The sequence below is a fragment of the Colius striatus genome, chromosome 5, assembly GCF_028858725.1.
Source record: "Colius striatus isolate bColStr4 chromosome 5, bColStr4.1.hap1, whole genome shotgun sequence".
Taxonomy (NCBI): domain Eukaryota; kingdom Metazoa; phylum Chordata; class Aves; order Coliiformes; family Coliidae; genus Colius; species Colius striatus.
Window position 1 is genome coordinate 14,409,641 of NC_084763.1, and position 26,573 is coordinate 14,436,213.

Genomic DNA, 26,573 nt, shown 5'->3' on the forward strand with positions numbered 1-26,573 from the left:
ATAGCAAGAATTCAGTGTCCTCTCACCAAAGCAAATCCATATACTTAAAAATAAATGTTATGTTCAATAATAAAGCAGCGGTGCTAAAACCAGCACAGTCCTATTGACTCCTGAGCTCCCCGAGGTGAGGGATGGAATGTGGTATTTGGCTTTGTGCCTTATAATGCCCAGGAGCAACTCTGTGATGCCTACCTAATCTAGACCAAACCACTCTTACAAAAAGTTAATCTGCTGGTAGCTTAGCACTTCCAGCGCCTTTGGGGCACCGCCCAGAGAAAATCCAAGCACAAATTCTAGGAAGCAAATTAGTAATGCTAATTACATGTGACCATCTCCTGCTTGTTGGGATTTAGCTGATGAAGAGCATGAACATGTTCAGAAGTTCAAAAATGAACCAGGACAAGCGAAAATATATAAACCTATAAATTCAGGCCCCAATTCTGCAAACACACGCTGTGTGAGCCAGGGGTACGGGCAGATGTCAGCTAACAAAACTGCTTGACATTTGTAACACATAGGTGAGTGTTCCCATGACAGAGGATTTTTACCTCTTTGAAACACACAGCTGGAACTACAAACTTGCTCTGAATTTTTTTTAGGCTGGAAAGTAGTAATGCCAAACTGTTTTAAAGGAAAAGTATGCACCAGGACAGGCTGGGGATCAAACTGCTGGAGAGCAGCTCTGCAGAGAGAGGTCTGGGAGTCCTGATTGATAATAAACTAACCATGAGCCAGCAATGTGCCCTCGTGGCCAAGAAGGCCAATGGCATCCTGGGATGCATCAAGAAGAGTGTGGCCAGCAGGTCAAGGGAGGTTCTGCTCCCCCTCTACTCTGCCCTGGTGAGGCCTCATCTGGAGTCCTGTGTCCAGTTCTGGGCTCCCCAGCTCAAGAGGGACAGGGAACGGCTGGAGAGAGTCCAGCACAGGGCCACCAAGATGATCAGGGGACTGGAGCAACTTCCTTATGAGGAAAGACTGTGGGAACTGGGGCGGTTTAGTCTGGAGGAGGCTGAGGGGGGAGCCTCATTAATACCTGCAAGTATTTAAATGTGTATTTCAAGGAGATGGGATATTTCAAGGAGGAGGAGATTGAGGGGAGATCTTATTAACATTTATAAATATCTAAAGGGTGGGTGTCAGGAGGTTGGGACATCCCTTTTTTCTGTAGGAGCTAGCAACAGGACAAGGGGTAATGGGATGAAGCTGGAACACAAAAAGTTCCACTTAAATATAAGAAAAAACTATTTCACTGTTGAGGTGAGGGAGCCCTGGCACAGGCTGCCCAGAGGGGTTGTGGAGGCTCCTTCCTTGGAGGTCTTCAAGACCCGCCTGGACATGTTCCTATATGACCTGATCTAGGTGACCCTGCTTCTGCAGGGGGTTGGACTAGATCATCTCTAAAGGTCCCTTCCAACCCCTGCCATTCTATGATTCTATGAAAAGAAAGTTTTCCAAGTGAGTCTTTGAGGAAAGGATGTTTTACCAGACTTCTTTAATAGCCGTGTTCTCCTTGAGAGCTTCGCTGAGGTACTTCACCCCTTTGGCTGTAATTTGATTCTGGATAAGCCTGAAAAGAAAGCACTTCATGTCAAACTAACATGCAAACCGCTTTACAGAGCATGCACCACCTCATCTCAGCAGTGACATCAAGGAGCAAAGCTGCCTGTCATGCCACAAGAAGACCATGGTGATTTCTGTCTGTGTGGATGGGACATGGTGTTGGGCAAATGCTCCACGTGCACTGTCAGAAACTGAAACTCAGACTATTAGACTTTTCCTTTTAATCTCACATGCAGTTGCATTCTGTAGATGCTGAGCTTAATTACAGAGCTGACAAATTTCTGCTAGGAACTGTTTGAGGCCTCTTCTGGAGTCCTGTGTCCAGTTCTGGGCTCCTCAGCTCAAGAGGGACAGAGAAGTGCTGGAGAGAGTCCAGCACAGGGCCACCAAGATGATCAGGGGACTGGAGCAACTTCCTTATGAGGAAAGGCTGTGGGAACTGGGGCTGTTTAGTCTGGAGGAGACTGAGGGGAGATCTTATTAACATTTATAAATATCTAAAGGGTGGGTGTCAGGAGGTTGGGACATCCCTTTTTTCTGAAGTAGCTAGCAACAGGACAAGGGGTAATGGGATGCAGCTGGAACACAAAAAGTTCCACTTAAACATAAGAAAAACTATTTCCCTGTTGAGGTGAGGGAGCCCTGGCACAGGCTGCCCAGAGGGGTTGTGGAGGCTCCTTCCTTGGAGGTCTTCAAGACCCGCCTGGACATGTTCCTATGCGACCTGATCTAGGTGACCCTGCTTCTGCAGAGGGGTTGGACTAGATGAGCTCTAAAGGTCTCTTCCAACCCCTACCATTCTATGATTCTATGAACTGTTTACTACTGGTCTGAGATTGTGCTATTTGGACTCTTTGAGACAGACTACCCTCTTAGCTCTGTTTTCTTAAGAACACTGTGAGATATTCTGAGTACAAAACCTGTGTAGGCCTATGTTTTAGCAGTTACGACCTAGAGCTTGCTAAATCCTCCTCTATTGTTTATCAGACCACTAAGGCCTTTGAGAAATAAGGCACTGAATTTGATTCCGGTATGAGGCGGTGCAAGTCTCAGTGAAGCCACCTTCGCAGCCATAAAGTATGACTTATCGAAGAGGAAAAAGAATCATACAGAAGATCCTCAAGCAGCACAACTGGTAACTATTATTAACCACTGTAGACCACTCCCTGAGCTAAAAATGAAAAAAGGGCCCTCCTCTGCATGAGGATAAATCAATCAGCCCAGCCTAACTCAGTACTCACCTTTCAGTCTACCATGGGGTGCCCCACAGCTGCACTTGGTAAATTAATCACAATGCAAAGGGGATCCAGTAGATTCTTTAAGCTACTGGAAAAACACTTTCATTCTGCCTCAAGTTACACCCTCTACACAGGTCACTACCTTTTGGAGGTATCCACTGGGATAACCAACAAAGTAGGATATAAATTTGTCTACTGGCAGAAACCCTTGGACAGTACTGAGCCATGGTAAAGACATGTATCTAGATTACTATGACTGCTTGGGATGGGGAAAGTTTTATTATGAATTCCAACCAAAGTGCTTAGTGAAGCACATTTGCAGCTGTGTGCAAAAAAAACCACAGCCCTCCTCCCTCCTTATTGTTTTCAGGATGACAGGCATCAGAGCTTCTACTAGTACTTGGCACTTCTGACAAGCAGCAGCTTCCTAGGGGCAAGAACCGGGATTAATACAGGGGATGCTAGAGGGTGGGTAGCAAAGTCTTTGTAAAGCTTGCAAAATGACTCAATTTATTATGTTCTCTTCATCAGTTGGAATGAACAGACCACATCTGCCCAACCCCAGACACAGACAAATTCTGGTGAGCCTCTGGATTAGAAGAGCCAATAATGACTTTTCTTAGAAGTTTAACAAGGCCCTTTGTGATTGCTAAAAATAATCCCTGGTTTCCTGGGGATTTATGCCTTGTAGATGAGTGTCTTGCATGAATGAAAGTGATAGCCCCAGAAAGAAACATCAGGCAAATGGATATGTATTTAAGTGTCTGCCATGTAGAGTCTTGGTTGAACAGTAAGAGTTGAGTTTTCTGCTTTCACAGTGATGATAAATAGCAAGAATCATAAGGTTATTCTGTTCTAGCTGTCTGCTTGAGTTTTTTTGGAAGCTTTTGTGTTTGAGGCCAGGACACTTTCCCTAAGGACAGATTAAATCAATTGGTATTTCAAAAGTTACCAGGACACACAAACAGCTTAAACTTTTCCCAGTATGAAAGCAGATTCAAAATGCTAGACAGCAGCTTTATTAACTTTCCATTAGAACTGTCTACAACTAGTCAGCTGCATCCAGACCATGCACAGAAAGCTTACTGTGACCTACATAGACTTGGAAGGTGAAGCTTTAATGCAATGACTGCCAAAGAGCCTGTGCCTCTGTGGAACGTAACTCACCATAAATGCACCAGTTTCTTGTTGACCTTCAGCATCTCTGCAAAACTCATTGCTGCCTCATCATCCAGCTCGTTTTTAGTCAACCTAAGTGGGAGAGAAAAAGTCCACTTAGGATGTTATCATTATTTTTCAACCCTCTGTTTTTGCAGCTTGTCTGTGACTTAGCTTTAGACAGCCAAAGGGGGATGTGCTGCTCCTGCCCTGAGCAGTTTCTAAAGGCTGGACACAAAGAGATACTGAAGGGAAGCCTGGGAGGTAAGAGAGATGAGAACATCAGATCTTTATTTCTCAGAGCAATGATCTCAGGATACTTTCTCAGGATGTTTCAGCATCCAAAAGGTGGATGAGATGTAGAGGGAAAAGGTAGAGAGGTAGAGACAACACTGAAGAAGTGCAAACATCGAGGGCAAAGAACTTGACTTCAGATAATGGAAGTGAAAGAAGGTGAGGAAAGCAAAATGGAGTGAAGCATGACACTGGGATATTGGAATGTGTCCTAAAGTACATGTACTGCTGATCCATTAGTTGTGTCCACATTCTTCCACAGGAAGGTATAATGTGGCTTGCTGGTAGTGAAAGTGTAGGAGATGACGAGAGAAGAGAAGAGAAGAGAAGAGAAGAGAAGAGAAGAGAAGAGAAGAGAAGAGAAGAGAAGAGAAGAGAAGAGAAGAGAAGAGAAGAGAAGAGAAGAGAAGAGAAGAGAAGAGGCAATGAGATTGGAGGAAATAAAATTTGGCTGCAGCTTTGTCTGGAGAAAGAAGAGGAGGAGAGGCAGCTCACACATTACCAGAATATTTCCACGGAGTCGTTGTGTTGCATAGCTTCAGCAATGCTTTTGCCTCCCTCTGTGGTGATGCCATTGAAGGCAAGACTATGAAGAAAAGATACAAATGTGTAAGAAACAGATAGCATCATTTGGCCCCTCCCCTGCCAAATACCAGTGATCTGTTTCTCGGTTGTACAGTTCAGCATTTGGGTACTTCCGAGGCTCACATGCTTTGCAAACCAGGAAGTCCTTGTAACAGCTGAGCTCACATGCAGCCTGAGTGCAGGTCTGTCATGCAGGCCACAAGGTTTGCTGTCAGTGAGTTGGCCTCTTGGGACTGACAGCAGAGTTCCCCCTGGGGATTTTGACAGTCAAGGCTTTTAATTTGGACATAGAGTTGCCTTTAACAGTACACAAGTTTTGTCCTCCCAAGTCCCTGTACAAACTGGGCTCTTTGTCCTTGAAGTCTTTCAGATGCTCAAACACCTCAATCTTCTTCCAACACACCACCTTCTGTTGCGTGTGGAGAGATGAGCTTGCAAATGCACAATTTCCATTACAAACCACAAACAGTTCTTAGTCTGCCCTTCAATCTTTGAATAGACACTGGCAAAATCATCCCGTTAAAGTTATGCTCCAGGCTCTGAGAGTTCAAAAAGCATTTCTCCCCTCAAAAGCCAGGCCAGAGCCTGAAAATGCTGCAAGATCTCAAAAAAAGTAGAAAAGGGAATCAAGTAGGACAACAGCACAAACACGTGTTAGCACGAGTCCCTCTTAGCTTCAGCCCATGACTGAGCCTAACAATGGCAAATATGCTGAAGCAAACTCATGTAGCAGGGACTGTGTTCCCTTAATCTTTGCACAAAGCTACCACTGGTGAGTTCAAATCATGAAGCAAGATTAACCAGTGGAAGATAAGACATTAATCCAAGTGCAAGTACGCTGCAGAGCAGATCTTACTCTGTACAGGTGCCAGCAAAACCTAGCTTCAGCCAGCACAGTTACTCCTCCTTATTCTTGCAAACACATTCATCAGCATATTTGCTCTCATCTGAGAATCCCTCAGCTTTGATTCAGGTTCATAATGTTTTCTTTCAAGTCTGATGCATCTGGATGGATTCTGCAATTATGGGAAGATGGCTATTTTGGATAGCTTTTAAGTCCATATAAATCCAGGTCACTGCACCTGTTTAGCTTTTAATTTTTAAACTTGACTATCCACTCACAGAAATGGAAGGACAAGGCAACCAGCTCTGAAATCCCTGTATCAGAAGTGGTAGCAATAAGCTCTTCAGAGATCCCCAAACTCCCCAGAGTGCTGTATTTCTACAGAAATTAGTCCCATGTGCCACCTTGTGGGGGAAGCAAGGAGCCCTGTCTGCTCCCCCACTGTGGAACTAGGAGACAAATCGCAAGGATCACCATGAGCCAGGTGTTCCAGCTGTGTGGAGGGACTCCAAAACAGCAGCAGCCACTACACTATGCAGCTTTAAAGCTCTAGCCAGCATTTGAAAGTCTGGCAGAGGATGGGCTGTTTTACACTACTGATTCTCCCTGTGCTGTGCCACCAGCTTCACTCACGTCAGGGCTCCCAGAAGGCAGCTTTGAGGTGAGTCACTGAAATCCAGTGAGAATCACATCTCCTTAGCACAGAATGTGTGGTGTCACAGCTCCACTGATGTATAGGATGAGTCTGGATTTAAGAATGGCCCAGTTCCTACCCAGTTGGTCCCCTAAAAATGACTTTGGTAAAAGCTGCTGTACCTCTGCAGCAGAAACTGCTGACACGGAGCTGACTGGGAGCCTGATTCTGTGACAGCTGGTGCATCCTTCTGCTAATGCTCCCAGATCAAAATGGCACCCATTGACCATGAGCTTTCACAAATGCTAGTAACTGTGCAGCATGAGGGAGGAGGTACAGATAGAGGAAAATATACCAGCCCTGCAATGTTTTAAACTTGCTTAATGGCTGCACCGGGCATTTTGATCCAACGTGGGCTCTTGCTCACACCAGGAGCCTGCTGGTTACACAGCAAAGGCTGCAGCACCAGACAGTATTCCGAGCTGACACTTGGTAGGAAGAGCCCTCTCTTCAGAGCAGGCTGGGGAAGCCAGCACTACACCCAGCTGCCTGGCTCCCCTGCTGTCTTACCTCACATTTGTTAACCTGGGGTGGTTCCTCAGGGCCTCTGCAAAAGCCTTTGCTCCTTCGTCTCCAACCTGATTACCCCACATCCTAGTGAAGACAGGAAACCAGAAGTTAGCAGGTGTGCCGCCCTCCTGCCCCTCAGCATTGCATTCTCCCTTCTCTTCCCTCCACTCTTGATTACCTCACAGCCTTTCAGGCTTGTGAGAAACCTGGCAGTATCCTCCCCACTCCCAGCCCACTATACTACCAGCCTCTGCTGCTTCACCAGCACCCTAAGGCCACAACACAGAAACAGCTCTAGGAAACAGCTTGCTGAAGCAGGAGTGCTTTAGGGACCACTTTGCTGTGCTGGACAAACCCTCCCCAGCCCTGTACCCTTGTGGGGTAAAGTAGCTTTGTGGTCCTGTATAGTCAGCTGCCATGAGAAATACACCAAGTCTTAAATCCTGTCATTTCCCTGCTCAGCATCTCCTCCCCACATTCCTGCTGCAGTTTTCCTGTTACCCATTGAGCAGAGACTGGTCTTAACACAGTGGAAAGTACAGGTCTTGGGAAAGACTCCCCAGAGGCACAACTGGGACCCAAATAGGTGACTTTCTGAAGTTGAACTGCTCTACAAGCTCCCCTTCTTCAGAATCATCTGGCAAAGCAGTTACCACTTGGATGTAATGCTGAAGGAACCGTATCACCTGTCTTACCAGCTGCCAAGAGAAAGAACAAAATCTCACCAGGACAGGATGACCCTGGGCTCTTCTACACATTTGTAACATATAATATCTCCAATGGCAAAACAGCCCTCAGTAATGCAAAGCCTTAAGGGAAAGTAATGTGGTAAAAGCAGCATAGATCAACATTTAAGAGCAGTGTCAGGTCAAATCTTCTCTATGCCGACCACCCACTCTGAAAATTCATCCTATATTATGAGGTTTGAAGTCACCTCTGCTGACGATTATGGGGTTTTTTTTTACAGGATCATGGCTTGATGACTCAGAACCACACTCAGCTTTATGGGTAATTACTTGGCAGCTCTTTTAAAATCAATTGAGCTTTGTGGTATCTAAACACACCCACTTCCAGTAAGTCCCTTAGAATTTCCTCATCCTTCAGACCCAATGCAGTTTGTTATGTAAATGCTGTCCAAGCTATCCTAAATCCACTTGGAGGGATTATTTCCTCCACAGGAGAAAAAAATGAGTCCTTCCCTGAAACTACAGCACAGTAGACCCAGCTATGTAAGTGTGCATGCTGTTGATTACACCTGGAAAATGATGTAGAACAACAAAACTAATGGCCAAGAATCTATCTGTTTAAACCTCATTTTTGTATTTCAGGGTTATTGTGATACTCACAACGGCCAAGCAGAAGTTTCAATTCCATGTATTTGAGTATTAGATTGAGAAAAATGTTCTCCTGCAGAGTGGAAGGAGAAACTGTGCTTTGCCAGAGGGGTAAAAAAGAAACAAAGGTCAAGCCCTCAAGGCTAGCATCTCTCCTGAGAAACAAGTCAGGGATTAAATGTTTAGAGTACATTTAAGACTTCCCTGCAATAACAGTAGACTCTCCAGGTTGGGACAGATGAGAGAGAAGGACAATGGGAATTCCTTTTTATTCTCCCAGCCTCCAACTTTATCAGGACTTGATGCAGAAGGTTTGACAATGACAACTATGACACTCAATAAGTAGGTACATTGCCAATAGTCATAAAACCACACAGGCTTTTAAAAATGATCAAGAATCTCTGGAACAGCTGTGCTGCCCTAAGGAAAGTGGCTTTCTTTACATACCATTTTCAGTTTCTCCCTCCTTTAAAGTTCCTTCAGAACAGGGAAACAAAACCAAAACAATGTGTGAAATGGAGAACAATAAAAACAGCCCTCCTTTACTCTCTGAGTGGAAAATGCATCTGTTCTTTTGCATAGGTTTGTTCTAACACTGCCACAGGGAGGAATGGCAAAAGGAAAGAAGGTAAGAATGAAAGAAAGAATCCTGAGGGATTTACAGATGCCTTGACAAGACTAAGACCTGAGCTCTTCTCCTTAGCCCTGAACTTACCCAATTTCAAACATTGTCTTGCTCTTCTGGATGGCCTGGGCAAGGCATTTCCCTCCTTCACTTGTTATTTTGTTTGCTCCTATTCTGCACAAAACAAATGAATTGGTGAGGTCCAGCACTTACAACAGCACAGCTATTAGAACAGCAGTTCAGAAAGCAATACAAGTACTTAAAGCTAATTAACTCTGGAGGCTAGCTACACTTATAAAAGATTAAACTAGAGCTCAGAAACACTGCAGGCACTTGGCCTTTGATTAACAGGCATCATTTTATGTTGTCTTTTACATATTTTGCATGTCAGGCCTCCAAATGAGCAGTATTACTGTAGAGTCAGGGTTCCAGTGCTCAGTAGGTCAGCAACTAGCTTTAGGAGCTGGTCCTCAAAACAAGGACCCCTGTCTAGTTTTTCAGCTGGTTCACAATATCAGCAGTTGCTACAGAGTACACGAATGACATGCAGCATGTTTCATGATGCCACAGGGAGCAGAATATTTCTTGGTTGCATGGCTCCAGAGGAGAGTGAAGTACAGACTGTAACAGTTTCAGGCTTCCTGCTCTGAGCATAGGTTACGAGGCAGTGGCACAGATCTTCAGCAGTGAGTGGCTCTGGCTGCCATCTACAGAAGACCTTTTCTGTATTTGGCCTGTGTGGAGATATCAAATGGCTGGAGTCCAAGGAAGAGTTAAGTCTCAATTTTATATACATTGATAGAAAGAACAAACCAAGACCCAAAACCCCTCAACCCACTACCTTTACATAAACTGGCTTGTTTGACTGACTTCAGGCACATGAATATGCAGCCTCTCAAAATAATGGCTGAGCTTACTATGCAGCCTGAAAGTAACCATTTTCCACCAGGCTTTTTTCTAGGAAAGTCAGATTAAATAAGCAACACAATGTGTCAAAATAGTGAAAGAACCACAGTGCTCTTGGGTTTCAAAACTCCAAATGTTTCATGTGGGAAGCATGTGGCTACTCTGGGGTTTCTGAACTAGTTAATGGTGCAATATGGACTAGAACCCAAGTCCCTGGTTGCTACATTCATACCAACAGCTGACATTGCTGCAGTTACCTGTATTTTCTGCTATGGCCACAATTAAACCATTTGTTAATTATCTACCTTTATGACAAACCAGATGTTGTGCATGGCCACAAGCTCTTATCCAGAGAAGTTCCAGGAATTAAATGGAACAACTCACCAAGTGAATTTGGGGAATCCCCAAGTTGAGGAATGACACCAGCATGGCCTGATGCCAATGGCCCATAAAAGACAAGATATAAAGAAGTTTGGTACTAAGTTCAAGTGAATCTGTCTGTTGCAAGGGGGAGCCAGGGTCATGCACCACTTCAGCCTCATTCAGGTGCTTAGATTCAGTTTAGGTGAAGAACAGGTCTCATGGAGGGTCTTCAAGACCCACCTGGACATGTGGTGACCTGCTTCTGCAGCGGGGATAAACTAGATGATCTCTAGAAGTCCCTTCCAACCCCTACCATTCTACGATTCTATGCTCTCCTTTTGCTTACTAATATATTTCAGCAAAGACTGGATTCAACATTTTCACCTGCTGCCATTCCCTGCTAGACTACCAGAAAATAATACAACTGCAGCACAAGTTCTATTTTATTTGAAACATAATTGTTGTCTTTTTTTCACTCTCCCTCTTATTTCAAGTTATTTCACCTTAATTAGGATACTGTAGAAAGGTAAAACAAAAAATAAACCCAACCTACTTAACGTATTCAAGGCTTGAACACTCTTCAATTAGTTTTGCAACATATTTGGCTCCAATATCAGTGATTTGATTGTTGTATAAGCTTAAAGAAAAAACACATTGGTAAAAACGGGTTATTCCTGCTGTTAGTTTAGTATTTACAACCTGAATGTTTATAATGCATACTTAACATCCATCTTTTTTGTATGGCTTTGTACACATTCATAGCTGCTTGTATTTCTATTTTGATATACAATTCACACTGCAAGGGGATGGATATAAAACACAGGGGGACCAGACTGTAAATCATAGGAAAGTATTTATATTGGCTTTTTAATAAATGATCTCCCCAAGCAAACAAAGCCTCCCTTTATTCCTGGGTGAGCACTCTGTAATATTGCCAGAAGAGAAATCAGAAAAGACCAAAAGAATGGATTTTTGGTCTTTTCAAAGTCATAAAATCCTCTTGCAAATATTACTGAAGATCAGATACCTGAGCAGACTTACTGATATTAGGGCACCAGAGGAAGGAGGCAATTCTTGGTGTTCATTACTCAAAAAGTCATTTTTATGTAGCTACTTAACCAAGAGCAAGAAGGCAAAGCTAACATGCCTTCCAGCTTCAACTTGATTAAGTGCTAATTAAGGTCTTAAAGAAATTAGTACCATGAACATGACACTTGAAACTGCACATTTCTGACACTGGTTTCTACCAAGCTGTACTCACTTTGCATGGTTGAAATCAATCAATTTAGAGCAGTGCAAACAGGAAGACCCAGCTATCAAGTGCACTCTCTCCTGCTTATGCTCTCTCCCCACTCCACAGCTACCAGAAGGCTGTAGGTATCAAACTAGCACACCCTCATAGTTCAGTAACCTGACAGTGGTCTGCACAGAGTTATAGAAGAGCTTGATGTCAGTGGAAGTGGGAGGCAGTGCGATGGGAGAGGAAGCTGTGCTCTTTTTCCCAGTAAACTGTTACAGGATGGCAGCTGAATCGTTACTGACACAAAATGCTGCTTTGCTTGCATTCAGAAATGAGGAGGTAACTGTGGTTTCTATCCCACCTTTGCTGTGTCTGTGCTGTCAGCACTGCAGTTTTATTTTCTGGTATCAAAATCTAGTGTTTTGCTCCCAATTGGTACATACCCCAAGAAAGTCACTATTTGGTACTTTGAGAGTTCTTCATACAAGATCTTTACTCCATCATCAGTGACCTGATTTACACTGAGCCTGGAATGAAGGGAACAAAAAGAAAGTCTGAATTAATACAGATTACAAGTGTTCATCATCCATGAGCTGTTGAATGACTGGAGATCTATGCATTTTCCTCTGATATTTGAACCAGTCCTTATACCACCACTAAGGGAAATGTGAGCTCAATTTCATATGGCTCACTTCAAAAACAATGGAAAACAAAAAGCTCCCAATCTCCAAGGTAATGCTCTGGAAGCTGTTCACTGCAAACAGTAAAAGGCAGTAAGTCAGAAACCAGAGACAAACACTTCATCCTCGTCCCACGCTTACTGTAATTACATGAAAAAATTCTGCTTGACAGTCTAGCAAAAGCAAGCTTTCCTAACTAGTCTTCTTGCAGCCTTCTGAGTACCCAGTAATAGCCACACTTTAAAGTCACAACACATTCAGGCTTTGCTGAACAAAGGCTGTGAAAAGCCCTAGCCAGGAAATGTAACTGCAGTCCCATGGGCGTGCTGGATGTGTCTAACTTTACTGTCCAAACTAGACACAAACCAAATCAACATCAGTCATTCACAGAAGAAAAACATTTCTTTTCACTTTTTTTGAGGGGTTCTTTTGTTTTTTTTAAACCTCTCAAGCTTTTTCACCTTGCCTAAATCACAATATCACAGAATAGCAGGGTTGGAAGGGACTTCCAGAGACCATCCAGTCCAATCCCCCTGCAGAAGCAGGTCCACCTAGATCAGGTCACATAGAAATGTGAAAAGGCAGGTCTTGAAGATGGACAAGTTCCCACGGAGCATTCTAGTTCTGCTCTCTCCATGAAAACATTTTGACCAGCTTTAGTATCTACACAAACTCAGAAAATGAACATTCACTGCTTAGAGTCCCTTATCACCAACAGCCCCCCTGGCTCTTGCTCCTTTGTCAGTTGGTCACTTTGGAATGTACCAGCACTTAGGAGAAATCAGAGCCAATATCATCACATCAGAACTATCTGCTTCTTTCAAAGGGGTGGTTAGAAACAACATTTCCTGACTTGCAGAAACTGGTCATTAGAAATGAAATCCTAACGTCAGAAGAGCCATAAAAACAAAAAGGCAACTGAACAAACTGGTCTGGTGCTGGGGATGGTGTAAAGACCACACTGTGTATAGCATGATCATGACAGAGGCAAAAAAAGAAAGTCTGTCTTTTTCTCCTTTGTTTTGTCTTACATACTTATGCATTTTCCTTCTAAGTTTCCTTATTGCTTTCTCTTGGGACATCAGGTGATTTGCAACTGGAAAAAACAAGTGTCACTTGCTTGATTTAGTCCTAGAGGAAAACAAGGCAGAGCACAGTCAACCAAGAGGAATAAATCCATTTATTAAAAAATATCTCATGAGGCTGAAGGAGCTTTAAAAAAAAAAAAAAGATACATCTGAAGTTCCTGCTTTTCTGCACATAAATGTTTAGACAAACAATCTATAGCTGCATGGCACAACCTCAAAGGACAAGAGGTAGCCTGTGATGTTAGAGGTGGAGCTAGTTCTCCATGATCACACCAAGCCATGTCCTCCTCCTCCACATCACTTCATCAGGGAAACATCACATCTAAAGACTTCAACTGCATCCTTTCATGGAGTATTACATGTCAGCTTTTTGTTCAGTGAAAACCAGACATCTTGGCAGTATGTAAAAACAAGACATTCAGAGCTTTTGATCAAGGGTCATTGTGAATAGCAGAGTCTCTTTTATCTCATTTGAGGAATGGACAGAGATAGGTTCAGGCATTCTTCAGATAATGGGGTAAGCAATTGTGTTTCCTTTCTTTTCCCTTAACCACTTTCTTCTATAAAAATCCTCTTTTGATACAAACCAATTTGAGATAGAGCTAACTGAATCTACAGGTTTAAACATTCCTGGCTTCTAAGGACTTCTTACCACCCTTTCCATTTGGGATTCCAAATTCACAGTTTATCCCTGCTCCCGTGACTGGCTGAACAAAGATTTCAGAACAGAAACAGAGTAACATTTTTCTTTCCAGGAGCAGTAAGACCCCTAATCTTTCTCCAGTTTTGAGATCAATTGCCTCAGCCCAGTAGGGTGTGGAATAAATCAAGGATAAACAAGAACTTGCTTGCACAGACGCCTACCTGACCACTGCAAGCTTGCTGAAACAAGGTACCAGTTGTTTTACTCCATAGTCATTGATGTTGTTGTTGTCCAAATCCAGCGCCAAGCGCTTTTGAAAGTGATGCAGGACAAAGGAAATGGCCCTGCAGTCAGCAGAGGAGGCGTTGCAGTAGGTGAGCTTGATGTAATTGGCATGTATGTGCCTGGCAGCCAATTTGCCCACCTTCTCACTTTGAGTCTCGTAAAGGCACCTCAGCATCCAAACAAAGTTGGGCTTGACCTGAATCTGATTGTAGGCTGAAAGCCTGGATCGAGTGGGGCCTTTCCTGTGGGATTTCATGCTCTTCCCAAGGTATGTGATGAGTGTCTTTCTCTTTCTCTTAATGATTGCAGGCAAAATTAAGTGACCAAAGAGCTTCTGCTTGGATCTAGAAAGCAGGCCACAAAGAAACAGGTTGGTAAAATTAAAGTGTTCTTTATTTTGGAAAGGATCCTCCCCTGCTAGTTGTTTCTTTAACCAAGGAATACGAAGGCAAGTAAGCTGAGTAGTCTCACTGGAAGAACATTTATTGAAAAACTGAAGTAACTCCTTGGCACTCACTTTCTCTTCAAGGACCAGGAACAAAGCTGTGAAAAAAGACTGAAGGGTTAAGTGCAAGAACTCATACATGGACTGATTGTTGCAGCCACTGTAACCCTTAACTGTCCTGAGAAAGCCCAATTGCAAATCCTCTTCAGAGATGTTCACTGCTGAGACCTCCTCCTGCTCAAAGATAAAGAAAGAATTCTTCATCCCTTTGTATGCCATCCTACCCAAAGCTAGGAGAGTTTCCTTTCTTGATTTGAACATCTCTGCTTGGCTCCTGGTGGTGTTCTTCAGCAAACTTGTTTTCAGGGATCGGTTGAGATGGACTTCAACCATGACTAAAAATACATCTGTCAATGTAACAGAGCAGTCTGGAAGCTCATGGCTGTCAAACATGGAATGGAACTGTTCGTAGCATTTAAAGATAATCCAACAAAATAAAGGCACTGAGCACAAACTGCAGAGACTGGGGTTAGCTTCCAACTGGTTCAACACCAGTGTTCGTTGCCCTTCATCTTTGAAAAACACAGCAGTGTATTCCTTTAGGTTGTTGCTGGAGAAACCACGGAGTAACACTTTCTTTCTAATGATGTTTCTTTGGATCTCAGTTCCTGTCCTCGCTGTAAGAATTTTCTTGGATCCCTTGAGGAGCTTTCCTCTGAGAAGGCTTACCAGCAGCATCAGGGGGTGGATGGGTTCATTGGGTGAACACATCTCAGGCATGTTACTGAGATCCAAGTTGGAATAGATCTCATCGAAGCCATCAAACGTGAAAAGAACTGTGTGAGGGAATTGCAAGATGTGATGGAACACCTCTGCAGGGTCCTGGTCTGGATAGCAATTATATTTGAAGAGTAGGTCTCTCAAACATATGGCTTCATCCTCCTTGAAGCAGCTAAACATCCTGCATCGGAAACGGAAGAAAAATTTGGCCCCTACATCCAATTCTTTTCTGGCCCAAAGGCTTTGTATCTTCTGTAGCAAGATGGATTTTCCAATTCCCGCATCACCAAAGACATAAATAGTCTCTCCATCTTCGTTAATTAGCCCAACTGCATCATCAAAAAGAGCTTCTATTTGACACACTTTGCCTAGACTCTCATTGGTAAAGCTGACCAGTTCCATAATACTGTTAGAGTAGATTTCTTCAAGCAGCATCTCTTCCCTCTGAGCGTACGACGTAACATACTTGGAGTCCCGTCCCAGTTCATATCTGAGTTTCTGGCAATACCTGCTAACTAAAAAGACAGTGAGCTATTATTAAAAAGCCTATGTATACAATGATCCACCTCTTTGGGACATGAGAGGGGGTAATAAGCAAAAGTCATTCCTACATAAAATTGTACACTTTATACATTTGGCACATTACTTCTATTTGTGCTGCCATCATCACTCTCTTGGGAAATTCAGGTGCTAACTAAAGGTGAGCCACCATTTCCTGGAAGCCAGTACTGACACTGCATTGCTTTAAGGGGCTGCTATCTTTCAGCTGAGACTCAAAGCCAAGCCCCTGTCCTTTTGCTAAAAGCTCTGGTGGGGTTGTTGGTCACTCACTGGTTTTGGCATCTGCCTCTTCACTACATTTATATTCTACTTGTGATTTCTATCGGGTAGGTGGTTATTTGTTCCTGACTTGTTTGTGAATTTTTCTTACTGTAAACAGAAGGCAGGCATTTTAGAAAACAGGCACCTCAAAAGATCTGAGGTGATAAGAGTCTCAGTTATTGTACAACATTGGCTTGTATTCTTATTGCAACAGAAACTGCACTTTGGATGGGAGCAAAGTAATTCTTGTATTTATATAGTATGAAAAAGCTTTCAAGAGGAGAACATTTCTTTCTGCAATACTTTGACTTTTGGTATAACTCATCATTTAGGATCACAGAACAATGCAGAATGGAAGGGACTTCAGAAGGTCTCTAGTGCTACCTCCTGCTTAGAACAGCGTCATTTATGAGATCAGGTGAGGTCAGGCTTAGGACTAGTCAGATCCTGAAAAGCTCAACGTATGGGCACTGCACAGTCTCTCTGGGAAACCTGCCTCATTGCTTGACTGTCCTCATCACAAAATACTGGTTATTCCACTGCCAAAACACACAGACTTGCTAATAAATTGTAGCAGAGGCCTAGAAAATACTACAGCTGGCATAAGATGGTTATGCAATTATGCACCATATCCACAAACAAAAGCAGAAAGAGCTTGACTTTAGCAAAACAGGGTGTAACATAGCAACATGACAGTTGCCTTTTAATTACTTGGCTACCACTGCTAGCAAGCACAGCATATGCACAATTGCTTTCCCTGGCTACACCGGCCTAGACTCTCATACTTTCACGTCACCTGGTTAGAGCTTCCTACATGGCAGGGTAGCTGTAAGGGATGGGATATAGATGCACAGCCTTACCTGGATCTGTATTTACCACAGATTTGCCACGAATATTGTCTGAAGGCTTATAACTGATTTCATCCAGCCAAGGCTGAAGTTCATAGTAAGCATCTGTGACTTTCTGCAGGACGTGGATGAAATACTCTGAAACTTCTTCTCCCTTGCTTTGAACCAAGTCTAGAATTTTGCGAACCTGAAGAAACACCACATGAAAGATAATTGATACATAAGTATCTCATCACAGTTACACTTGCAGACTGCTTTAGGATTCTTTTTGGACTGGAATAGGGAATCAAACTAAATGCTAGTCATTCAAAAACTTGAATTAAAAACCTAGCCCTGAATTCGAGCCACCTCAAATTCTCTTGGATATTGCAAGAGACTTGGCTCTGCAACATAAGGTCTAAACTTGTAGCTAAATCATACACCAACCAGAAACAAAATGGATAAATACTACTCCTCAAGAGGGAACCCAAAGAATTTCCTCAGCCTGTCTAGATAGTGTATGTAAAATCCAATGCTAGTTGAAATTTAAAAAAGGATTTATTTCCCAGTGCCCTTAATTCACCCTCTGGTTTGTAAATATTCCAGTCACATTTAGATCCATCTCAGGATCCAGCCAGATCCAGAGAAGGGTAGGCAGAATCTCTCTCTGGATCTTACAGGCAGACCCCAAACCCTACAACTCTTCTTTTAACACAGCAACTCAATTCTGCAGGCTCTCTCTGTACAACAGACTTCCTGCCTCCAACTGTTACTAAAATTAATGGCTACCAGACAATGGCTGGAGCAGTTCAAGACTGAGCATCGCTTCTAAAAGCAAGGCAGAGCCTGAGCTCTGTGCAACCAGTACATGGCAGCCCGAGTACAAAACCCTTTGCAAGACAGAGCAGTCATCCAGGGGTCCATGTTAAATGTCTGGATCCTCTTGCTAGAAGTGAATGAAGAATTCCATTCTAAACCAAAGGTTTCTAGAGACTGTGGTCTCTTGTTTGCTTAAAGCAGAGTGAGGTACACACAGCACAGCAAAACCATGGTATTTTTGGACAATATGTATGCTCTAAAAAGCAATTTAATGCCTTCCAGAGAAGCTTCCACAGAGTTCCCTTCACTGTCACTTGTATGGCCTGCTCACTGGCTCTGCTTAGACTCCTGATTTGTGGCCTCCCCCTCAGCTTTGTTACAACAATCACGTATACTATGCTGAACAATAAGAAATGGAAATGATCATACAGTGTGCATTTATTCAGCTTTGACTCTATACACAGAGTGAGCACTGTGTTGCCATTTCAACTTGCAAGCAAGAATGATTACTTTATGAAAATCTGCACTGCTAGTGAAGTCCAAGGTTCTCTGAATTTTTTATGGTTTGCCTGCCTCTAACTGTGGCACTATTCTGAAGCTGCATGACTGGTCTTTCATGGAAACAAACGAGGAGCTTAAGTCATGATGCAAAGAGCAACTGTGTACATGTGATCATTTTCTCTTACCAAGAGACTTGGAAATTATTCTTGCTATTGACATCCAAAAACAAATCCAAACCCCGAATGTGTAAGGATGTAGTCATTTTCCATACAAACACTAAGAATGTGCACAGGTCTTTAAAGAGAAGGGAAGGTATGCACATAGATAACACATAACCATTACCTTCCAAAGTAACATTTCTTTCTCTGTGCCTCTAAAGAAGGATGACCTGTCCCATAGTATCCTGGAGTAGATTTTTTGTGCAATACTCTTTTTTTTGTGCAATGAAGGCTTATGCGTAGCAAGCTACACTCTGACAGCTGCTGTGGTCACCCCCTTATCAGGGGACAAAGCTGCAGCTGGGGGGACAGAACAGCAATTATCACCCTGCCCATTCTTACAGCTGCCAATAGGCATTACAAGCACTGCCAGCCACGCTGGAAAGACTTGTGCTGGAGACACTTGTCCATTAGGAATGGAGTGAGTAAACTCCAAAATAGCAGAGATTAGAAAAGACAACAGATATAAAATTGCCAGATAAGCCCATAAAAACCCAGTGCTACATTGCAAGTAACAAAAAATTTATGCTGGCTAGTGAAATAAAAAGAATACCTTATCTGCTTGAGTTGGAAACTGGACAACAACCTCTGCATCTTCAGTGGAGAAGTAGTCATTCTTAATCAAGTTGTCAATCAAACATTGCGTGTTTCGGATCCTGCTGACCAGAAGTTCTCGGTGTACCTTCAGCAAAGTAATGAAGGAGGGAAGCCTTGCTCCTGGAGGTTTTTCCACAGGAATCTCCACGTTAGCACAAAGTTGTCCTTCCATAGTTTAGACAGCAAGAAGCTGCTCTGCCTAGCCTCATCTTTGACAGACTGTCCATTTGCAGTGAGAAGTCAGCTGGGAGTTAACTTCAGAGAAAGAGGCAATCTGTCCTTCACTTTACTAAGCCTGCAAAAAAGTAATTGCATAGAACCTCAATTTACACCTTAACCTATGCAGATACATCCCTCAGCCACCAAAGAATATTTCCAACCTCTGCATATCATCTCAGGCAACTTTATTTAAATGTTTTCTCCCAGGTAGTTCCATTTATTTATTCAGGTTTTTGTGAAGAAAAACCATCTACAGCAGGCAGCCCCCCTTCTCTACCAGTACTTTACTGTAGCTTCCCCCAAACAACACTACTGGCACCTGCTTTATTAACTGCCTGCTCTTGGTGCATAATCTAATATATTTCATTAGCTTTTCATGTTTTAAAAGACAAAGTGGGGCATCTGCCCAAACGTATCTGGACATGGATATAAATGGAATAAAATTACATTTAATAGCAATTAATTTTGTAGGAGGAATTAATTTGTAGTAGCAATTCACTTTGCCTTTTCTGTGTTACAAAAAAAGGCTCCATATACAAGTGTTGCAAATATGAGAACTGCTCCTATAAGTGAGGTCTTGTGAACTCTGAGGCAGTTTTAGCTAAACTAGGAAAAAGCATTCAGCATCAGGGCATCGGGTTTGAGAGGCAGTAGTGAGACTGTGGGAAAACCACTGATCAGATGTTTCTGTTAAGAAAGCCAAAAGTAAAATGATGCTAACAGTGAAAATGCTGCTGTAGACTTGAGATCTAATACAACACTTACATCACACCCCCCGAAGCTATTGGTTCAGACAGCTGGAAAACCTCACTGCATTGGTTTAATTTAGTTAATCTTAACAAATTTAGATGAGTAACCATAAGAGTTGAAAGTATAGTTTTTCAGAATCTGAAAAAATAACACTGTTACAGTAAGGACTGGAATAAGTGACTGTAAATACACAAGATCTCGTTTCTGGTGTTTCATAACAAAAAATCTGGACCTCTCCTTGAGCAGGAATTGCACTGAATAACTCAATGCCCAGACTCTTTCTCTTTCTGATGATCTAGGCCCAGAAAAGGGCATCACAATTCATATTCATTACTGAACTGGGCATTCAACCCACCTCCATCTTCATAAAGGGAATAGATTGCACACAATACAGCTCAACAGTTCATCATGAAGGTATTCCATTTAAAGCCTGTGCAAAGGCTCAGGCTGGAATGCCTGACCTCAACTCCTTTATGTACACCTGGAGACACAATCTGATCATTAACTCAGATACAGGCTCAGGAAACCTCTCATTGCAGTAGGGATGTTATTTAGAAACTGTACTCTTTCTCAGGAATGCTCTCTCCTTGTCTACAAACAGACTTGCTGTGTACGCCCCTGTTCTCTATACCAGCTCTTGAGAGCTCTTTTTAGATGGATGTTTATTCCCATTTTTCTTTACAAGGCATAAAGCAATAGGAATCAGGATGAGACTGCTCTCTATTGTATTACTAAAGTTCTATTGCAATTACCATTCAACAATAAATTCATTTGGGTACTAGTAAGGCATGACTCTCGCACACACAGTTTCCCATGCAAAATGCAGATTTTTTGCAAGACCAGAACTGAATCGCCTCCACACAGACAATGAGAGTTTGCATGATCAACTCCAATTACTGGCACTCTCCAGCAACAGGTAAAATATACTGTGGCTTCAGCAGGCCAAGGGATATTTGGGAAAGCGTTCTTATATTCTGATTACAGTCACATCAATAAGAAAAAAACACAAAGCCATCCTTCAACAATTCTGTCAAGGTGCCAGCTCTGCTGCTACAAAATTCTCACCGTTTCCCAAGATGTGTACAGTGCTGACAAACTTTCCAAGCACTCTCTAGCACTCCCCTGCCAAACTATAATCAAGCCTTGCCAGCTCACAGATTATTCTACGTGACCTGCTACTGGAACAAACTAATGTCTATGGGTTTCCCATATTAGAGGTCGCAGTCTGCATCAGTGTAACTTCTCCTGCTTGACCATAAAGACACTGCTTATACAAATGCATTTTAATTATACTACCTATCTACACTTGGAACCACAGGGAAAACTAGCATAGCTCCTCTGATTTCAAGAGACCAATAGCTCCTAACTTATGGTTGCTGACCTGAAGGGATCCAGACAATTGCATTAAGAGTTGAGCCCTCCAAAGGCAGAACAGCACAACTGTTTTGGATCAGAGCCAACTCCCAAACTGCAAAACTCTTTCAACCAAACGGAAAGTCACCAAGTGATCTGACCTTCTTAACACTAGTAAGTGGTCACATCTACTCAGACAAATCAACCTTTCATTATGCCATTCACATGACCCACCAGATGAAGTGGCTGAATTCTGAGTCACTCAGCTTCCTAGAAGCTTCACTGGCACATCTCTTTGTGAAAGCTCATGCCATCAATGAACTCTATCATGAAGACTAAACAACACTGAACAACACTAAAGCTTTTGCAAGTTTTTAGTTAAAGATATAGTCACCTTAAAACACATCCAACAGACATATTAACCCTTTTCTTTCAAGATACTGCATCTACTCAATGTTCCCTGCTTGCTCTGCCTATTCTAGGAACACATTATCCTAACACATTTTCTTTCTTCCTACTTTGTGAGAACTGAGACAAGTATCCAGAAAACCATGTGAACGAAATAAACAGAAGTATGTTCTTCACTCTTTCCGATCCATCTACAGAGAGGGTAAGAAAAGAAAGAAGTAGTACAGCAAAAAGACAAGAACATAGACTATATGGAAAGATCAGAAGGTCTCACAGGTGCCTGCCCTGCATCTAGGTACAAGTCAGTATAGAACCTGGCTGCTACTGGAAGGGGTATGCATACATTTGCTGCAGGAGAATGCACGTTCCCTTTCACACAAGGTGATCTGCATGAGAGTGAAGAAACAAGTGAGCAATCAAAACAGAACATAAAGTGAGGCTAAGCATCAGAGGAGAAAAGCACAAAGAGGAAAAACACCAGGCAGGGAAGTCAGAGCTGGTCATATGAATTCTGTGCATGATGGTGTACTCAGTGATATTTTCAGTGGCAATATTAACTTTAAGGCAAAAATCCCACACCACCCAGTACTAAAGAAAACAGTAATTTTCACCAGTCTCTTCTAATACGAAAAAAAAAAAGAGGAAATTTCCACTACCCATAGACTAAGAAAATGTGGCATCAGATGAGTGACTGAACACCTTAAAGGGTGCTGGAACAACTGTCCTGACACACAGAGTTAAGTGCAAGGCAGGTATGTGCACATTTCTAGCAAAGTGTATCATCTGTATGAAGAAACTTCAGGTCCTGCTCAGACTAGTGTTAAAAATAAAACTACACTGTAGTAGCAGTTCCAGGTGCAACTGCACCCAGAACTCCTGATCAGCGTGAGAAACATGTTGTCTTAGAGAAACGTGCTGCCTGTAAGATTCCGACATGCATGACTCTGGTTTTTTGCAGGTTTTTTTTGTTTGTTGTATGTTTGGGGTTTTTTTTAAGTAGGCCAATGAGTTGACATCATGAGGTCTCCAACTTACCTGCAAGTCCATCAGTATCTTTCTGGAAAGCGTCCCAGCTTACAAAGTACTATGTGTCTTGTTAAAGGATCTGTTAGTTTTACAATGCTAGGTTACACATCTGGTATTTTCAAAGGTAAATGCTTATGCAGCTTATAAATACGTGTTGAAAGCATTTCCTTGCTTGAGTGCATGTGGTATTCTCTCCCTTATCTTGAGCACTCCACGTGCTGGACTCAATTCCAGTGCAATTCATGTGACTGATGTGGCATCAGTCAAGGACACGCTGTTAGAAAAGACCAAGACATGTATTAATGTGAGACATCTCAGTGCACTGATCAAGGTGTAAAAGCATCCACTGATGACAACTACTGCCCCAGTTCTGGAACTGTTCTACTTCTGAAAGGGATAATGAATAAAATAATTTTTAATGAAAGCTATCTTAAGGCTCTTACAATCCTTTATAAAACATCTCTAAGTTAGGGTAAAAACAGAGGACCTAAGAGCAACAGCTTGTGAACGCATCTATTTACAGAAATGAGCATTATCACTGAGGTTTGTACACTGAAAACTGTGTAGACAGGGAGAAAGGGAAAGATTTGCAAGCTTGATATATACAGTAGCTGAAAGAGCAGAACTTTTAAGCAGGAATGGGGAGAGACAAGAGAGAGGATACCTGGGTGAAGCAGCAGTCTAGTACGGGGAAACAAAGGGAGCGACACTTACGGAGAAAATCTTCCTATCTGGAAGCAGAATGGACTTCTTGTTCCTGAGAGGAAAAATAAACCCTAAGTATTTACTGGCTGTCAATGACACTGGAGAGGAAATTCAGCCATTTTGAGAACAGCAGCTTTAGTAGAGAGAAGAAGACGGAAAACAGACTATCACAAATTAAAAAGAACCAGAGAGCGAACTGCTCACTCACCAGTTGTAAAGGCAAATGGAGACAAGACCCAATGAAGTGTTAATGGAGACTGAAGTGATGTGAGAAGCAAAAGAAAGTGTGGTAGGAGATGCACATCATAAGCCTGCTAACAAAGAGGAAGCAAGATGGGGATCAAGCCAGGAATAAGGAGGGAAATGAAAACAGGAAATGAAATTTGTCACGGTAAGAAGGGCAGTAGAAGTACCGGTTCTCACAGCAAGGTTTTGTATAAACCCTGTCAATAAGCTGCAGCAGCACTGACGGCCTCTGCACTGAAGGCACTGGCACTTTTATCTAGTGGTTCTTCTGACTTCCCTCTATTCTCAGCATTGTGCAAGCACACAAACATCTTTCCCGGGCCTGCCCTTCTCACATCCTCTTTTCACTAAGACCTTGCTTTTATGCTAGAACTGCTATGCCTGTTCAGCTCCCAGTGCTACAAGTCCTCTGGCAGTGAAGAATATGCTGGTTTATCACAAGATGATCTTATCAAACCTAAATGTTGTAGATAAAGGTTATTAAAGAATAGCTAAAAAGCATTTCCACTTTCCTGCGAATTAGAGAATTCACTCCTCATTAAACTGGCTGCTCCCATGGAGGATACATAGGAGATGCAGTATAGGCAACAAAAGGAACAAATTAATTAAGAGCTGTCCCTTCAAGCAGGTGATTTAAGACCAAACTGGAGTATTTCTGAAGAGCTAAAAATTCAGTCAATAGTACTTCATCTGTAGTCTTGCTGTTTTGACAAAAACTGATCCTCTAAATTCCCCGAGGGAAAAAAACCCCTATGCCACATGCCTCACTATCTGCAGCCAGCAGCTGGCAGATCTCCAGGAGCTTCACAGCATCTAGTAGCCAGTACTGGCAGGACAACAGCAAAGCACATGCACAAACTTCAGTGCTGGCCCAGGGCTAGTGCAGTCCCTGTTGGCATAGCCTTCTGTCCACGGTATTCAAAATGCAACTACTCTTTGAGAGGTGGCTGTATGAAAATAGTGCCCTATTTCACATCAAAATCTGTGCTCTTTTTGCCTTCAAGTCAGATTTATTTCCTGAGAAAAGCTTATTTCACACTGACAGCCAGCCCGCTGCAGAGTGGTTACAGCAAGGTGAGAACTGGAGATTTTGCTAGATCAGGCCAGTTTAAACTCAACTTTTTGCTAGGAAAGACAGAAGAGAGACTGATTTTCCACCTCTTATTTCATGTTTACCACTGCAGCCAGGCATTGACTATAACATAAATACGACAGAATGTATTTCCAGACAGCAGCTCACACTTTTAAAAGAACTTCAACTATTTTACGTGGTTCAAGAGCAGTAGAGATGTAGAGATTAGAAGCAAATGGGCACATATACTACACAAAAAGTCTGCATGTTTTGATGAGAAGCAATGCAATGTACCTCTCTGAGGACTAAATAAACGTTCTTTTATTTTTATAGCACAAATGGCGCATTGGTAGAGCCATATGTTAAAATCACACTAATGCAAATGCTTTTCAACTCGTGATTTTTGCATTGCTCTCAGTTCACAGAGACTGGCATCTTTCAGTGACTTTTCCCCCCTTCCATCTTTGACTGTTGTATAAACTTCTGTAGCCATCCCAGGCTGTTTGAAGGGTATAGAACAACACAGAAGAAATTATTTCAGCCTCTGCCTAGCAAACAGACAAACTTCTGTTTAAAAAGCACAGGCTTTTACAGAAATAGTGACATCCTTCATAGGTTTTTCTGCTACATTTCCTAACAGATTGCTTTTAAAGAAACTGAAGTTCATATGACAATTCATATTCAGCCATCTATGAGAGGTGGAAACAAGGCCTGACCTTTTGGGAAGAGTATAGGCTGCGGGAACTGGGGCTGTATAATCTGGAGGAGACTGAGGGGGGTACTTATTAATATTTACAAATATCTAAATGGTGGGTGTAAGGAGGTTGGGGCATCACTTTTCTATGGTATCTAGCAACAGCACAAGCGGTAATAGGTTGAACGCAAAAAGTTCCATTTAAACTTAAGAAAAAACTACTTCACTGTTGAGGTGAGGGAGCCCTGGCACAGGCTGCCCAGGGAGGGTGTGGAGTCTCCTTTGCTGGAAGTCTTCAAAACCCGCCTGGACACGTTCCTGTGCAAACTGATCTAGGTGGACCTGCTTCTGCAGAGGGGTTGGACTAGATGATCTCTAAAGGTTCCTTCCAACACCTACCATTCTATGATTCTATAATATACAGTGTTTGGATGAATTAACAAGCCCCCATCAAAAAGATTTTACGCAGTTTCCTGATCAATCCTTTCTGGTGGGAAAAGTACAATAAATAAAAAGAAACTGCTATTAAAAAAGCAAGTATTTTTTTCTCCAGCCACAGAAATCTTAGTCATTTTGTTTTAAGATGGAGGGGGTAGGGAACAATGGAAATGCTTTTCTATTATTATTTACTATTTTCACATTCAGCCTGCAGTGAATTGTACCAAAGTTCCAATTAATGGAACTGCATATTCACAGCTGCCCCTAATTTGATCTCTCAAGCCTCCTTCCAGTCATTAGCAGCACAACTATTTAGCTATAGCCACTATACCTGCCTAAGACCACCTCGCTTGTGCCTGCACACCCGTGGATCCAGCAAAACGAGGCCCTGAGCAGGGACTGCCTAAGTATCAAGGTGAGACAGCGTTAACTGTTGATGTCAGCAGTACACTGGCGTGGAGGAAGACCACCTTCGCTCCCTCCATGCCACGACTTCTCCACTGCCACCGGGCGACTTTGCCCAGGCAAACCGCTCCCAGTTCCCTCTCTTTCAGTTTCTTTCGCGGCAAGTGAGCAAATCGCCGAGGCCCAAACGTCTCCCGCGAG

The 26,573-nt window shown here is 42.7% G+C and overlaps 1 protein-coding gene across 4 annotated transcripts in view; it reads right to left on the bottom strand.

Moving 5' to 3' along the window:
- The window catches only part of NOD1 (nucleotide binding oligomerization domain containing 1), a 28,758-nt gene that overhangs the window by 1,253 nt on the left and 932 nt on the right, over positions 1-26,573 (bottom strand). For 2 of the 4 annotated variants that reach the window (XM_061996372.1, XM_061996374.1), the window contains exons 2-11: positions 19,013-19,351; positions 16,955-17,129; positions 13,984-15,787; positions 11,795-11,878; positions 10,665-10,748; positions 8,933-9,016; positions 6,884-6,967; positions 4,753-4,836; positions 3,966-4,049; positions 1,484-1,567 (exon numbers count right to left, since the gene is read on the bottom strand). In XM_061996372.1, the coding sequence (XP_061852356.1) occupies positions 1,484-1,567; positions 3,966-4,049; positions 4,753-4,836; positions 6,884-6,967; positions 8,933-9,016; positions 10,665-10,748; positions 11,795-11,878; positions 13,984-15,787; positions 16,955-17,129; positions 19,013-19,228 (2,783 nt within the window). In that variant the 5' untranslated portion in view covers positions 19,229-19,351. Of the gene's footprint in view, positions 1-1,483; positions 1,568-3,965; positions 4,050-4,752; positions 4,837-6,883; positions 6,968-8,932; positions 9,017-10,664; positions 10,749-11,794; positions 11,879-13,983; positions 15,788-16,954; positions 17,130-19,012; positions 19,352-22,821; positions 23,087-26,573 lie in introns of all 4 variants that reach the window. The other 2 variants (XM_061996373.1, XM_061996375.1) reach the window with 2 other exon arrangements.